We start from the raw sequence: 16,094 nt of genomic DNA on the forward strand, positions 1-16,094 counted from the left end.
CAACAGCTAATTAAGCATGCTCAATACCACAAGAGTTCATCAACAGTTCATTCCCCAAGGCTATGCAGTTAAATTCCAGTTTCTGTAATCAGCATGTGAAAGAGTAAGGAGGAGAGGGAGAAACCTTGGGCACCGTTCTTTTCTTATCAAGAGCAAGATGCAAGCTGTGCAATTCTAACACTGCTGTGGTCTGTCTTAGTTCTTTGCAATAGAAGACTGCTTTATTATTTTTTCATAATCAAAAAATGAGTGAAAACTAAGACCTGGCATTTTCTGAGGGGAGCCTCAAATCTAAGGATGGGTACCTTGAGCCTAAAACAAATTATGAACAACTGCTATAGAGACTTGTACTTTCAGAGCCAATCCTCATATCATCAATTTCCAAAAGAACTACCAAAATCCGAGATGACTTTGAATTTAAGATGACTCCCAATAATTAGATTTCATACATGGAAAATTATAGGTTTTTAAAAATAATTGTCCATGTACAGAATCCAGTTATAAGGGGAGAGGAGGGCATCCCCCTCGCCTCCTATTACTGCAGCAGGGAAAGCAGAAGTGGGGGGGCAGGCAGCCAGGCCCCTGCCCCTTGCTCCCTGCCTGCCCACCATCAGTTGCTCATGCTGTACTTGTGCTTCCCCCTGCCACTTGCGCCCTGTAACGTGTACCCTGATGCTTGTCCCCACCACTTCCCTACCTCTCTGTGGCCTGTCCCCTCCCTGATGCCTGCCCCCTGTCTGCCTCCCCACCACTTGCTTCTTACCCCAGCCACCCCACCATGCCTTCCTTGCCACTATCCCCCTTCCTTTGCCTCTGTGCCTGTGTGGGGCCCTTGCCTGTTCCCCCATGCCTGGCCCCTACCACCTACCCTGTACATGCCCTGTCCCTTGGGCCCCCATGCCTGGTCCCTGCCACCTGATCCCTGCCGTATGTCCTACCACCTTTTGTCCTCCCTGTGCCTGTGCTTGTGCCCCCACACATCCTGCCCCCACCCCTTGCTTCCCCCATTACCTACTCTCTTCCTCTGCCTGCTCTGGGCAAGTACTCAAGCCTATGATGATTAGGGAAAAAAACTTTGTCTTTGATTTAAGTTAATATGGTAGTGTACTTAGTTTACTCACTATACTGGATCCTGAGGTCTTCTTAATTGATCATCTTTTTTTTTATTTCCCATTTTCTACTTTTCCTCCCAGAGCAAAGGCAATTGCTTCTGCCTTGACACTAACCCGCCTACATGCCCACCTTTCTTTTACAACAAGATTTCTCTGCCATGCTATCACCTTTGCAATATCTTCTGTTCTTCTGCAGACCAGGAAACTAGGTTTCAGGTTAAAAAAAACATTAAGCCTATTCTCCAGCTCCAAGTGTGCATCCCCCAATGGATTCTCTCCAGTGCTGACTATTACCAGCATCAGCTAACCTTCCCTTCTGTACTGAATTGGCATATGCTGTCTCTTTTAGCTCCATCTCTGTTACAACCTTGGGCTTATTGACTCCTTAATATCATTAGATGGTCTGGACTTTAATATTATTCCTAATTCTTTCATCTGACATGTCAAGTTAATTTTCACAGTTAAATTATTTTCTTTACCTTTTATCTTAGGCCTGCAAATGTCCTGGATTTATATAGGATTTAACAATTCACAGACATCACTACATAATAATTAGAGCTAAGATTTTTCAAAGGAATTTAAAGGGATTTCAGAAAGAGACGGGCATTTGACTAGAGCCTTTTCCTATTTCCCTGTCTAACAATTATAATATTTATTCAAATATTACTGTGTAACAACAAATAATATAGTCACATTTAGAAAAGAGACTGAAAAAATCATTTTGGAACATGTGAAATGCAGACATTTACCAGATGTACCTAAAACACAAGAAATGCATTAAGGTAAATGACACATTTATGTTTGTATATGAAATGCTACAGCACTTGGGGAGCATCACTATCCATATATGCTGCCATATGATTGCTCTATGAACTACCTTGGGTTTTCATCCCTCTGCCTTTCATTCACATTGTTTAGATATAAATAAAATAGAGAGCAAAATTAATCACAATCAAAATAGACAAATCCTCATCTCCAGTTAGTCTTGGTCTTCCAGGGAAAAGTCTTGATACAGTTATACCAATGGATTAAAATGTCAGATTTAGACATCAACAATTTATTTTTATTCATCTGAGTATTGGTTACATCAGAAAAGTATAACCTTTTTACGAAATATGATAAATTTCCCTTCTCCATACTTCAGTTGTCACCCTCTCCCTGTCAATTAAAGAAGCAAAGTAACTGAATGTTCAGTTCAAAGACACAGAAGTCAGAGGAGACAATTTAAATGGAATACAGAATGCCTTATTCATCTTCAAAGATGGCTTAGACTGTTGACTCAAAATTGTTTCAGACAATAAAAGAAGTTTCGCAGCGGCTACACTGAGGGGCCTATTACATAAATATTATAGGATGTAATATTATTTTGACAGCCTTCAAGTTTTCTGTAAAGAATTTGATTATACTTCATCAAAATACCTATGAAGCATTTGGTAACATCAGACTGGCTTTTTCAGTATTTTATTTTAATGAGGTAATTTTAGAAATTACAGGGTCTGATTCTCTTTGCATTTTATTTACAGCTCTGAAAAGTGCGTCCAAAATAAAAAAATAAATTGATTTGATACATCTACTTTATGCTGCTTGAAAAAGCTAGTTTGGGTTGAACTCCATGCTGCCACGGCCATACTACCACTAGTACTTGAACAAGTACCACTTGGGTTGTTTGGTAGCTTGATCAACAAATCATAGAGCCAAGATCTATGATATAGTTTAATGAAAGTAACAGTAAGAGACAATCTTCTCCTAGGGAGAGAGCTATTGAAGATGGCCCCAGCCAGCAGACACATACTGGGTACATCTGACATGCGTATTTACTGTGCAGTAACCCAAATGATGACGCAGTACAGGCATGCATTTACATGTGCATACCTGCACTGTGCAGTAATATGGTGACTAATGCTGACTTGAGTGTAAATTTGATACCTGCATCATGCAGGTATCAAATTTGCGCTCAATTAGTTACTGCACAGTAATACACATGTAAACACTTTACTACAAAGTAACACTGTGTGTGTGGACTGGCCTGGGACTAACTTTAACCCCAAGGCAGTCCACACACAGTGTAAATGTGTTTTAATGCCTGCATGTGTAGATGCCAGCTTATTCCCACTTGCTGCTCAGTAAATTTAAGCTGGTGTAAATGCATGTGTAGACACGCCCCCTATGAGGGCTCCACTCCTTCACCAAGTACCTTCCAGAACAGGCAATTTGTAGAGGTCTAATGGCTGTCTTCACATGCTTCACCTGAACAGCAAACATATCTAAATACCATACCCAGATTAAAAAAAAAGGATGAAGGATAAAGTTCTGTTTCAGTGCTAGCAGGTCTCACTTAGTTTTTATGCCTAATTTATAATTCTGCTAGCTCTGCATATCAACTCTCCTTTCTCAGTTTGTGTTGGTTCAGAATACCTTATGTCCTCTTCCACATAGTTCTCTAATTCAGTCTCTTTATCTGTAGTCCTCCTTGCAGAATCTTGTTGGCTAGATGGTATGTTTCAGATGAGTCCTGTGATGATCTTTCTTTTCCTCATTTGAGAAACTGTAGGTTTGTTCTGTTTCTCTGGAATACCTGTCTCTCCAGGGTGACAACTTGATGAGATCTAGGAGCTCTCTGATGTACTACATGTGCCTTTTATGTCCATTCTTTGCTATTACATAGGAGTACCATGTCCTTGGTGTGTGCTGGTGGTAACTCCACGGGAACCCCTATAATAGTATCTTTTTTGATTAATTTTATCCCTTTTCTTCAATGCATTCAGATGGCAGGTGTTGCAACATCATTGCCCACTAGAATAGGCAACCTGGTATTGCTCTTCCTATCAAACAGGATTTCTGCTGGAGACAAGCCATGTTTCATGCATGCTACTCTATAATTTGGGAGTGCTAGGTATAGATCAGTGTTTGAATCTTTTACTTTTTTTAAGTTTCTAAAGTGTCAAAGTAAAATAATTGCATAATATCACTCTATGACCAACTTCCTGCGTAAGGGCAATGCTGTGAACTCCATTTATTTAAACATAAGCAAACTTTTCATATTTTGCCACATGGGAAATTATGGAGCATTTTTCACTATACTATTGGATTGTGACCAGAAGTTGTAGTTGACACCCATATTTATGTGTGAACCTTTGAAAATCAAACCAGTTAAACTGAAGGCCATTATCTGTTCTTGCTATTTCAGAGATCCTATGTCTGGCAAAAACTGATATTCTTTGACATGACATGACTTGCTGTTCCTTTTTCCAGCAGTGCAATTCTGGATGTGGGACTAGTAGTCTACCACTAATAAATGAACACGAATAGGTCAATATCAATTTGATACCAAGGAGCTAATGTCTGTTTTGTGACTAACCTCACTGGATCTTTTTTTCTGGATTGAGCTGTATTTCTGACATGTTGTGTAACATTAACTCTTGTAGTTTGCCATTTAGAAAATCAGTGGTTGTGGTCACTGGTGTTGTTGCTACTGTCCTTGTTGCATGTTATTGATGTGTTGTCAGTGTTGAATTTTCAGGGACTGTATTATTGGCTAAAGTTGCAGTCAAGAGATCCCAACACCAGTCTTGTCTTAAAGAACAAGCACAGACTTGGTTCAGTGAAAAAGGCTCAGCCAGGTTCATTGTCTGCAAGGCCTGGCCCTAACACTTTTTCTGTCAGATTACAAGTGTGTTAACAAAAGTATGCCCATGGCAAAGAATTGGCACAACACTATGTAGGCTTCCCTTGGCCAATACTAAATTCCCATAATTTCTAATCCGCCTTTTATACAGTCATAAAACAAATTACATTCCACCAATATTTTGAACATCTGAAGCTGTCCTATACCATGGGCTTGTTTCACATTCTGATCTGGATGTTCCCATTCCAGCCTTATCATCCAAATACTGGAATCTATTCCATACCTTGTACAGCTATTTCCATCTCCCATCTCCTGACAGGAGTTGACAAGGTTTGCTTATGTAAGGAGTTCATGCATCAGTCAGGTTCACTGATCTGGCCAGTGCCTTAGCAAAATCTTTGTGTGAGCAGTGTGTGTGTGTGTGTGTGTGTGTGTGTGTGTATCAATGCTCTAGCAAGGCCTATAGCTTCTTCTATGTCTCCATTCACATTAGGCCAATATATAGCCTCCCTGTTCTTCTTTTATACTTCTCAGTGTCTAAATGTCTATTAATTATTCTGCTTAACATGTCTTTCTGTAACACCTTTGGAACAGTAAGTCTTGAGCCACTGAACAAAATTACATCCAATACTGAAAGCACACCTGTGAATGAGTAGTAGGGGCTTGGTATATGTTTCCCTAGCTACCCAGTAGGGGTGTGTGAAATGGGCCCTATTCAGTTCAGATTCAGATTCGGCTTGAATCAGGGACAGCAATTTGATTAGTTGATTCGGATCACTGTCCCCAATTCTATTTGGCTGAATCCAAATCTGAAGATTCATTGCTGATTTAGAGAATCAGTGATTAGGCCATAGACACAGCTTTAAATACTTTTTCTACATACCTCCAGGTACCAGTGCAGCTTGTGAATGCTGCAATGCTGGGGTGGATGGTGTGTCTCACAGGAGTGTGGGGAGGGAGCCCCTGTGTGCTTGGCGGTGAACCCAGAAGTGGACTGGAAGCACACTGGGGCCCCCCCATATCCTCTGCTGGCTTGGTGATTGGCCATGGGGGGGACCCAGGAGGCACCAGTCACTGAGCTGGAGGGATGCAGGGGGGCCTCCCTGCATGTTCTCCAGTGGACCCGGGAGTGGACTGGAAGTGCTTCTGGTCCACTTCTTGGTCTGCTGCCAAGTACACTGGGGAGCCCTCCACACTTCTGTGGGACACTCCATGTACCCCAGCATCGCAGCATTCACGAGCTGCCTGCTACCTAGAGGTATGTAGAAAAAACATATAAAGCGGTGTCTATATCCAAATTGCCGAATTTTTCTGAATTGATTCAGAGGGTTCCGATTCAATTCAGAGAGATTATAGGGTGCTCCTGTTTGATTCAGATTTGGAGATTTGGCCACTGAATTGGGCCAAATCTCCATCAGATTGAATCAGGGACCGAAGCTTTGCACAGCCCTGCTACCCAGCACAGACAGCTAACATCACTTTTTAGTATATACCATCTTGAGCAGTAGGTTTTGCAATGACTGCCCCTCTTTATCTGACATAGGAATTGTTCTTTTGATCAGATTAATATGTACTATATCTGACTCTGGAACTCGGTCACCACCTCTATTGTTGTAGGCTCTGGACAGTGTATCTGCTATGACCAAATGTTTTCCTCGTGTGTATTCTATATTTAAATCAAACAATTGCAGCTAAAAGAAAAGCCTCCACATTCTGGGATATGTTTCTGGTAGCCCCTTTTGGCTATTGTTATCAGTGGTTTGTGACTGGTTTTAGCTATAACAAGCCTCCCACAAATGAACACTCTTCAATTTGGCCCATAATTTCCCATGTGGCAGAATATCAAAAGTTTGCTTAGGTTTAGGTAAATGGAGTTCATAGCATTGCCCTTATGAAGCTGGTTATCTTATCACAGAGTGATATTATGCAATTGCATTACTTTGACATGATCATTTTCTGACAAATTCATATTGGATTTTCCATTTTCCATTCCTTTCCATATCAACATCAATCTTTTTCTTCAGCATCTGTTTTCATAATGAAATAGATTGAAATATGGTGGTAACACATCAAACAAATACTTATCAAGGAATACCTTAGAAGATAATAGAAATAAGGTGAAGGTAATTCATCAGCAGCTTGAACAATATCTAAGGGCACAGTACATGGACTACCACTGTGAGAACATATCAACTATTCTGTGTTAACAGTCTTGTATGCATGTTCTTACCCCATGTAAATGCAATGTAGCTATTCTGTTTTTCCTGAAGGGCAAGCTACTTTGAATTAATCATGTAGTAAGAGTATGCTCATGGACAGTTACTGAAGGGTAGATGACCCACTGTTCACACTAAATGGCAACTTGTTTGTATTCTTGTAGCTTAAAGCTGCTGTGGCTAAAGGGGACTGTGAATACCATGAGATAAGGGAACCGATATGTGTTTATATCATTTTTGCCTGGGCATCAACATAACAATTACCATAAGTCTCAAACAAATATGATACATGAGCTTGAAAGTCAATTCCCAAAAGACAGAGGGATGGTTTGTACTTTATTCTCTCAGATCTGAAGTTGATTTGAAGTATTTTAAGTACAAAGGACAGCAGGAATTCAAGAGGACAAAGGAAGGCAAGGCTCTTTGGTTAGATGTGAGATCTTTTATTAGACCAACTGAGTAGTTGGAAAAAAGTTCTTAGCAAGCTTTTGGGTGCACTCACCCTTTGTCAGGCATAGGGAGTCTCTGCTGGTCTGAGGCTCCAAGGAATGAGAGAAGCTAAAAGTGTGGTAGGATGTCAGTGAAAATGTAAATAGGTAGAGATAAGCAAGACAAAAGGTAAAGGGTGGGGGGAAGGGGGAGTTCAGAGGGAGACAACAGTGATAAAATAGAAGGTGGAAAAGAGGACATAGTTGGAGATCAGCTGCGTGTGAAAAAGGGAATAGCTGGAGATCAGGAAAGCAGGAATGAGAAGGTAAAAATGTGATGGGATGTCAGTGAAAATACAAAAGGGTAGAAATTAGAAAAACAAAAGGTAAAGCAGGGAAGGGAGGCTGAAGAAAAACAGGGGACAAAAAAGACCAAAGGGAAAATACTACAGTGGTAGTGAAAGGAGGAATTTTTAACCTTACTTTCACAGACATCAGCATTTTAAGATTAGTTCAAGTGTGGCCATAGCAGCCACTGTTTTATTTTATTCTTATCTAACACATTACCTGTTTGTCTCATTTCAGTATTTAGTTTCCCTGGGTGTAATGAATATATGTTTTAATTGTAATGTTATCTTGAGATATTTCCTCTCTATGCAGTTAACGGACTATGGTCAAGGCCCTTTATTTCAGAGGAAGACAGTGAAAACAGGTGTAATGTCTGAAGAATATACCTGGTACAGTCCTCTCTCCACCTCCTCTTCCTCCTCACCTTCTTCTAGCCTGTATCTTCTGACTTCTGGACAAGGCAGGGCATAGGAGCAGCAGCAACCAGCTGGGCAGTGTGTCATGAAGTACCAGGTGTTCTGGGAATTACAGCTCTGTAGTGTCAGTCATTGCCATGTTGGGAAGGAAAAAAAAATGCTCATTTTAATGGCAAACTGTGGGTCAGTTTTCCCTCCAGTAACAGTAAACTCCAGTGCCACTCTACAAAACTATGACTTACAGAATGCCTTGCACTTTATGACACACTGCCTGCACTGAATGCTTCCTGTAGCCCTCCATGCAGGCAGAGAGTAGGACAGGAGGCACCTTCTCCCCATCATTATGGCACTCCTCCCCTTACACAGCATCTGGGGCACATGCCCTGCTCACCCACCTCATGTTATGCTACTGGTAAAAAGCAGATATTTTTGCATGATGGTAAAGTGAAACATTCAGGGATTGTCTAGAGTAAGCTGAAAGGAGTATGTTTAAGACAAATGTTATGGAGAATATTTCACTTGGGGACTTTAAAACTCAAATGTAGATGGAGAAGCTGTATTGCATGGGATTTCATATACGCTTTGTGCATATAATTCTGGCTGAGATTTTTAAAAATATGAAACAAAGTGTATGTCTAATTTATATGTTACTACCTTTTCATGTCACATCCACTGTTGTGGAAGCTCCTTTACCTGATAGGGGAAGCTACTTTTGAATTATGAGGTTTTGAAACTTGATTGGTTCTTTCTTCCATCTTTGTGTTAACTACATTTTCACAAAGGTAGAAGACTTCTATTTTCCATTGTCTTTACTCAGCTATCACTTTAGTGCACCAATTTAAAAGCCAGCAGTTGCCAGTGTTAACTAAGTCATGGCAAGTTTGATAAACACAGCCACTGGTACTGTTGTTGTATATTTTAGACTCTTTTGAGGTAAAATCTCATTTAAAACTATAGCAATGTGTGATTAATTTTCTGACTAAGGAAGGTAAAAATTACCTTCCTTACTCAGTCAGAAAAAATGAATTTAATTTATATGGCATTAATTTAAAATTAATTAATTAATTAAAAAACTTTTGCTACTATACGGAAATGTGTGTGTGTGCGCACGCGCACACACACAAGCATGGTTTTAACCTTGAGTGAGGAATTTGATGTGGATCTTTGTCTTTTACGATGTAAACAGCATTGCTTTTATCACTGATGATAAGAAAACAGCATTAATTTAGATATGAACCTAAAAAGTAGTGATAATATTTCACATACATGGTTGGGCGTTTGGTCCTATTTAAAACAATTCTTTCCAAGACATGTATCTCATCTGATTTTCATAAATAAATTAAGAGGCTGCGACATAGATGTTTACACGATCCGGTGGGTGGCAAATTGGCTTAGCGTTCACACCCAGAGAGTGGTAGTAGACGGGCCAGTATCAACCTGGAAGGATGTGGGTAGTGGGGTCCCTCAGGGTTTGGTCCTTGGACCTGTACTCTTCAATATCTTCATCAGTGACTTGGATCTAGGTGTGAAGTGTACTCTAAGTTTGCAGATGGTACTAAATTGTGGGGTGAAGTGCACACTCTGGAGGGTAGGAAAAGATTGCAGGCAAACCTGGACAGGTTGGAAAAGCGGGCAGTACACAATAGGATGCAGTACAACAAGGACAAATGCAGAGTGCTGCATCTAGGTTGCAAAAATATCCAGCACACCTACTGGCTGGGAAGTGACCCTCTCAGCAGCACAGAAGCGGAAAGGGATCTCAGAGTCACAGTGGACTCCAAAATGAACATGAGTCGTCAGTGTGATGAAATCATCAGCAAAGCTAACCACACTTTATCCTGCGTCAGCAGATACATGAGAAATAGATCCAAGGAGGTGATACTTCCCCTCTATACGGCATTGGCCAGACTGCAGGTGGAGTATTTCATTCAGTTTTGGGTGCTGTACTTCAAGAAGGACATTGATAGACTCGAGAGGGTCCAGAGGAGGGTCACTTGTATCGTTAGGGGTTTACAGGATGAGCCCTATGAGGAGAGACTGAGGGACCTGGACCTCTTCAGCCTCCACAAGAAAAAGCTAAGAGGTGATCTTGTGGCCTCCTACAAATTCATTAGGGGAATGCAGCAAGGTTCTGTTCACCATGGTGCCTCTTGGGGTAACAAGGAACAATGGTCACAAACTGACAGAGCAGATTTAGGCTAGACATCAGGAAAAACTTCTTCACGGTAAGGGTGGCCAAAATTTGGAATGGGCTTCCAAAGGAGGTGGTGCTCTCTCCTACCTTGGGGGTCTTTAAGAGAAGGCTGGATAGACATCTGGCTGGGGTCATCTGACTCCAGCACTCTCTTTCCTGCCTAGCATCTATGTATCTATGTCCCTTGTTGAGGTATACAGATAATAACAGTATTATAGGATTGGTAGTGATAGAGGTAAGGGAATTAATTTACACTTTAAACAAGTTTTTATTAAAAGGTATTATTTGATATATTGCTTTAAATTAATGTAGGTTTTTCCTAACATATTGTTACAAATTAGTTTATTTGAATTGGGTATTGAAAGTTCCCACCTTTTCTCTCTTCTCACTCTCTTAACCTGCTCCTTAGAATCAAAGAAAGTTAGGGTTTGTAGGGATCTCAGGAGGTCAAAGCAGGGCCAGCCCCAACTAGATCATCCCAGTCAAAGCTTTGTGTAGCTGGGTTTTTAAACCCCTCCAAGGATGGAACTTCTACCACCTCTCTGGGTAACCTGTTTCAGTGTTTTACTATCCTCCTAGTGAGAAAATTCTTCCTAATATCTAACCTAAGCTCCTTTTGCTGCAACTTGAGACCATTGCTCCTTGTTTTGTCATTTGTCACCACTGAGAACATTTACCTTCATCCTCTTTTAAACCTTGCCTTTGGTTAGCTGAAGGCTGCTCTTAAATCCCTTCTCAGTCTTCTTTTCTCTAGACTAAATAAGCCTAGTTCTTCAGCCTGTCCTCATAACTATAGATCCTGGTTTTCTGTGATTAAAAAAAACCACACCCAATTTTTGGGTTAAAAAAGTAACCTAAAATCCACATTTTTATGTGATTAAAATGAAATGCCACTAATACATATACCTATACATATTTTTTCTGTCAGAGAAGATCAGGATCCCTGCTCATAAGTCCTGTTCCCCAGTCCCCAAACCATTTTCACTTCCCTCTGCTGGAATGTCTCCGATTTGTCCACATCTCTGCTCAGTCCACAAAAGAATAGCTGAAGCATTGGCAGGCAGTGGCTGCATATATTCTTCTGAAAAGGCAGTCAATATGACAGTCATGTGATATGAGATGATGGGAAGAGGAGAAAGTGAGAAGGAAGCAGGATTGGTAGGGTGGGGGATGAAATCTTGGCCCTGTTGAAGTTGGTGGTAATTTGCTATGGATTTAAATCGGACTAGGACTTCAAGAACTCACTCCTGCTTAGAGTCATCAGCTACAGAAGTTTCACTAGGGGACATACCTGTGGGAAAAGTGGGGTGAGAGAGGAAGGAGTTGGGGGGTGTATTTTATTTCTTAGAATTGTAATACAAACTAACAACAAGATGACTCTTTTAGATATTGATGTATATAATTTAATGTGACATATAATTTAATTTAACATGATGTGTATAATTTAAATATGAAGTAAGGGAAAAAAGCTCTCTATGTTGTGGAAGTGAAGTGTAAAACTAATTCAGAGTGAAAACTTAGTAGAAGCAACTATAAAAAATGCTATTCACTTTTTTTTCCTTGTTCAAGTTGACATTGGAAAGTAAGTCGTAAAACAAGTTTATTGGCTTTAGGCAGGGTGATTCCTCTATATAACTTGTAAAAGAGGCTAATATTTGATTTGGAATGGCATAGAAATAGTTTTGTGGATAAAAATCAAATATTGAATCTGATATATGCTGTAGTTCTAAACTATGTTTTATGCATTTTATGGCTTGGGATTTATTGGTTTTGTTGTTAATGTAATAATTTCAGGACTATAGAAGAAGTGAATAAGGCTTAGAATTTTAGAAGAAAATGAAATGGTGCAGAGCCCTAGAGATAACCCGTCAGGAGGTAGAGGGAAATGTATATTACAATATGCATATTAAAGACAACCTCAGAAATCAACTAGTATAATACATAAATAAACTGATGAGCATACGTCAGTTAAGTTGAGCATAGACATTTAAAACCAATGAAGGTAAGAAAGTGCATCCTTGACTTACAAAACATATAGTTTGGAAGTAATTGCTTTTAATTTACAATAGAATAAAGGTCTGGAATGCAGAAAATGGTGAGAAAAGCTCAGTTGGAAAATGAGAGGAAGACAACACGAAAAATAAGGGTCAGATGGGAAACTTGAAGAACAAGAAGTCATGGATGGAGAGACTTGGGTTGCTAAGAGATAACTGTACAAAGATTATGAGAAGCTACCATGGCTAGGGAAAAACTTTGAGTTTTACAAGGAAATTAGGTTTATGGCTTCTGGGACTTATGCCAAAAGCACCAGGATACAAAAAGCATAGCCTGAGTGTTTCCTTTTTCTGAAATCAGTTTCCACAGGTATAATTCCAGTGACTTCAAAACAGTCACTCCAAAATACTATTTTTCAAGCTGCAGGGTATGTGCTGAACCTCTGGAGCAGTGATTCTCAACCAGGGTGCCACAACACCCTCAGGTGCCTTGAAATCCTTGCAAGAGTGCACTGAGTATACTGAAGTGTCACACAATATTAGCTCTTAATAAATGTACCACTAAGAAAGTTTGAGGAGGAGTGCTATAGATTTATGTTGTCATAAATGAGTGCTCAAACCATGGGTGGATTAGAATTTTGAAAAGGGGGGTGCAGGTAGTGCGATGCATCATCACATTTGAAACAGCACAATTTTTTCTCCAGTTAAAAATAAACTAGAAACTTTACTAATATGCTAGGGGCCTAGGGCTGTATTATTCCGTTTAAAGTGAAGCAAAAACACATAGAGCTTCTTTGAAACATGTTACAATCTGCAGGGCAGTGATTTAGGAGCTTCATTACCAGGAGCAGCCAATAGACAGCAGAATTGCAGAAGAAAGGCTAACTTTATTGGTGGAACATTAAGACTTAAGAACACGAACACTTGTGGAATAAAGAGTTAAGAGGATTCGGGCAGATTTTAATGAACCATGAAGTCAAGTGATTCCTTCAGCACCGCCTGACTAGAAATCCTGCTGCCACTGCCAGGCAGTTGGTTTTAAACTTTGGGTGGGCCAGGAATAAAGGGAGGGTGAAAGTCTGCTGGTTCACACCCCCAGATCTGCCCCTGGCCCAATTCTTGTTTAAGCCTCATTTTATCATTGAGATGTACTACTGTTCAGCTGTGCAGATATCAAGGTGCAATGGAGACTCGGCCTCCCAAACTCTGTTAAAGCTGACTACTTCCACCATGGCATGGGATGCTGGTTCTGGGACTAGAGAAACAAGCAAAAATTGTTCAAGTAAGAAGAAAGGAGCTGGGTAGACATATCTTCTTAACTTGGGCTGCAGGTAGAATTGATAATTCAACCTGAAGAAGATAATTACTTGTATTTCTTCTGTAGCCACAGGGTGTCCGTGTGTGTGCGCGTGTGTGAACATGTACATTTTCAAGAAGGGAGTAATCAAAGTTCAAAGAACTTAAGTGACTTACTGAAATGTAACAGGAAATTTCTTTATGAGTTTGGACAGGCCACTGGAGGGAATTCTAACCTTGGTGGGTTGTCACTGAAGTCAATTAAGCTTGGATTTCACCTGTGAGCTCTAAGAGAGAATATCCACATACTCAAACATTTTGGCTCACATACATGTTGGGTGGGTATCAGGTGCAGAGCAAAGCAACCTGAGTTTTAGACAAGATTTAAGATTTGCACCATTTTTGCCAACGCTTAGCTTTGAGGTATGGTTTCTGTGCTTGGATGCACAATACTTTTATATATGTAGAAAGCATGAATATTTTGTCAGGGGTGCAATGAATGAAGCCAGTCTTCTGAGAAGTCTGTGTCAGTTTGACTAAGATATCCATTAAATACTGTTTATTTTAAAATTCATAGCACCATAGCTTTATAAACCCAAGCAAAAGAAAAAAAGGAAAACCATAAGTTGGGGGTGGGGTGGGGAGTAGTGGGGGTGAGGAACCTACTTCCAAAACCTGAAAACTAAGTTGCAGTTTCTAAAGGAAATATATGTACAAAACTAACGATTTGGAACAAGTAAAATAATAAAGGCATTATAAATGTGTACTCCCAAAATAGAAACCAAAAATTGCTATTCTTATGAAGTATTTAGAAATTTTTACTTCATCATAACACAACTCTAATTCTATGGCAGAGAAAGTACTTTTCTTCTATCAGTAGTCAGTCTAAAAATTTAAACAACTTTCTTGGAAAGAAAAAAATCTGCATGTCCATATTATTTTTAAACCTCAAAAATGTATACAGCTACATAATTCTATTATATGAAGTATCCTATTGATAAATTACAGTGAACAATTGATTAATAAATACCATTAAATCCCATACAATTCTCAAAGCACATAGGTTATGTAAGTTTTTTGCCAAAACATGTTTACTACTAAAGATAGTATATTATTAACTGATTGACTGATTGCATTTAAAATGATCTTTTTCCTTAATGTATTTTTAAAAGAAAATATTCTAATGCCAACATCCAAATAAAAAAACTATACATCTTGAAAGCCCTATCACTAATGTGTCAGAGTGAAGACTTTTTATGAGGACATACAAATTTCTTCATGATAACTCAAATTATTACTTTTGTTTCCAATGTGGCTAGTGGAAACTTTAAAGTCCACAGAAATTCATTTCCTTATTTCAATTGCATGGAATTAGTAAATGGTAACATAAATGTAAATGCTAATGTATTGTTCATACCTGCCAATATTTATTGGCTTCTGAAATAAGGATCTTTAAAAAATAGATATTTAGACAAATGTTATTTTTAATTGTTGCTTTCACAAACAACGCAAGATTAGCAGTATAACACACTTCATCAGCCAGATATCTGTTGTGATATTCTTTGCATATTTCTATTTATAGACTGTGTTCTCTCTGCATTCATCACATCTTTCTCTTGTGCTTTCCCATTTCTGAATTCACCCCTTCCTTTTTCTCTGCAATCCCTCATATTTTATCCAAGATACCTCGAATCATCCTAACACGTCCTTCTACTTCAGATGAGGATAATGACCAGTTAATACAAGATCCAGAAGACTTTGAACCTGAGGAGACTGACTCTGCAGAAAGTCAGATGTACTCAGACCGTGTGAATAATGCTTTTTACCCTCCATAATAAACCACTCTTTTAGAAGATGTTCATGGTATTATTTTTTCACTGTTTGTATTGTTACTTTTAATGTAGTACTGAAACCACTATGCCTTATTCATAGTTGAGACCATTATACAGGGGTTGAATTTACTGGGAAAAAAAACGAGTGAAAGAAAGCCTTGATTTGCCTTGAATTTTATGTCAGTTGGAACTAATGTGCTCACAATGTAATGTTCTGAATAAGGTTATGTGAATGTCATCGGTCAAGTGTTTCAAATATTCCCTTTAAGTGCATTCTACAACTCAATGCCATGAAGAGAATACATTTTTTTTCATAGAGTAATGCAATCTATTTCAAACTATGGTGAAAGCAAATGTGTAGTTTTTTTTTAACTTCCTTCCCTTATTTCAGCTCTGTGGACGCCCTCCATTTTACCTACAGTTTCCTTTGTATTGTTCCATTTTATTTTGCTTTTCTATCTGAATAAAATATGCTCTTCTTCCTAATGAATGGTGTTCTTCTTTGTAATTAAATATAATCAAGACTGTCCAGAGAATTAAAGGACAAGTTTCCTTGACTGTATGTTTTTTATAATTCACATATAAGCATAGAATTTGTAAATCTGTGTGCTTTTAGACACAATTTCAGAAAGG

General features: G+C 39.2%; 1 protein-coding gene across 1 annotated transcript in view; it reads left to right on the plus strand.

Moving 5' to 3' along the window:
- The window catches only part of LOC109312107, a 35,120-nt gene extending 19,261 nt beyond the window's left edge, over positions 1 to 15,859 (plus strand). Inside the window, exon 5 of the mRNA XM_019538152.1 lies at positions 15,312 to 15,859. Within this exon, the coding sequence (XP_019393697.1) occupies positions 15,312 to 15,464 (153 nt within the window). The 3' untranslated portion in view covers positions 15,465 to 15,859. The remainder of the gene's footprint in view (positions 1 to 15,311) is intronic.
- The last annotated feature ends 235 nt before the right edge of the window (positions 15,860 to 16,094 follow it).

This window comes from Crocodylus porosus, unplaced genomic scaffold (assembly GCF_001723895.1).
Source record: "Crocodylus porosus isolate Cpor-Errol unplaced genomic scaffold, CroPor_comp1, whole genome shotgun sequence".
NCBI lineage: Eukaryota > Metazoa > Chordata > Crocodylia > Crocodylidae > Crocodylus > Crocodylus porosus.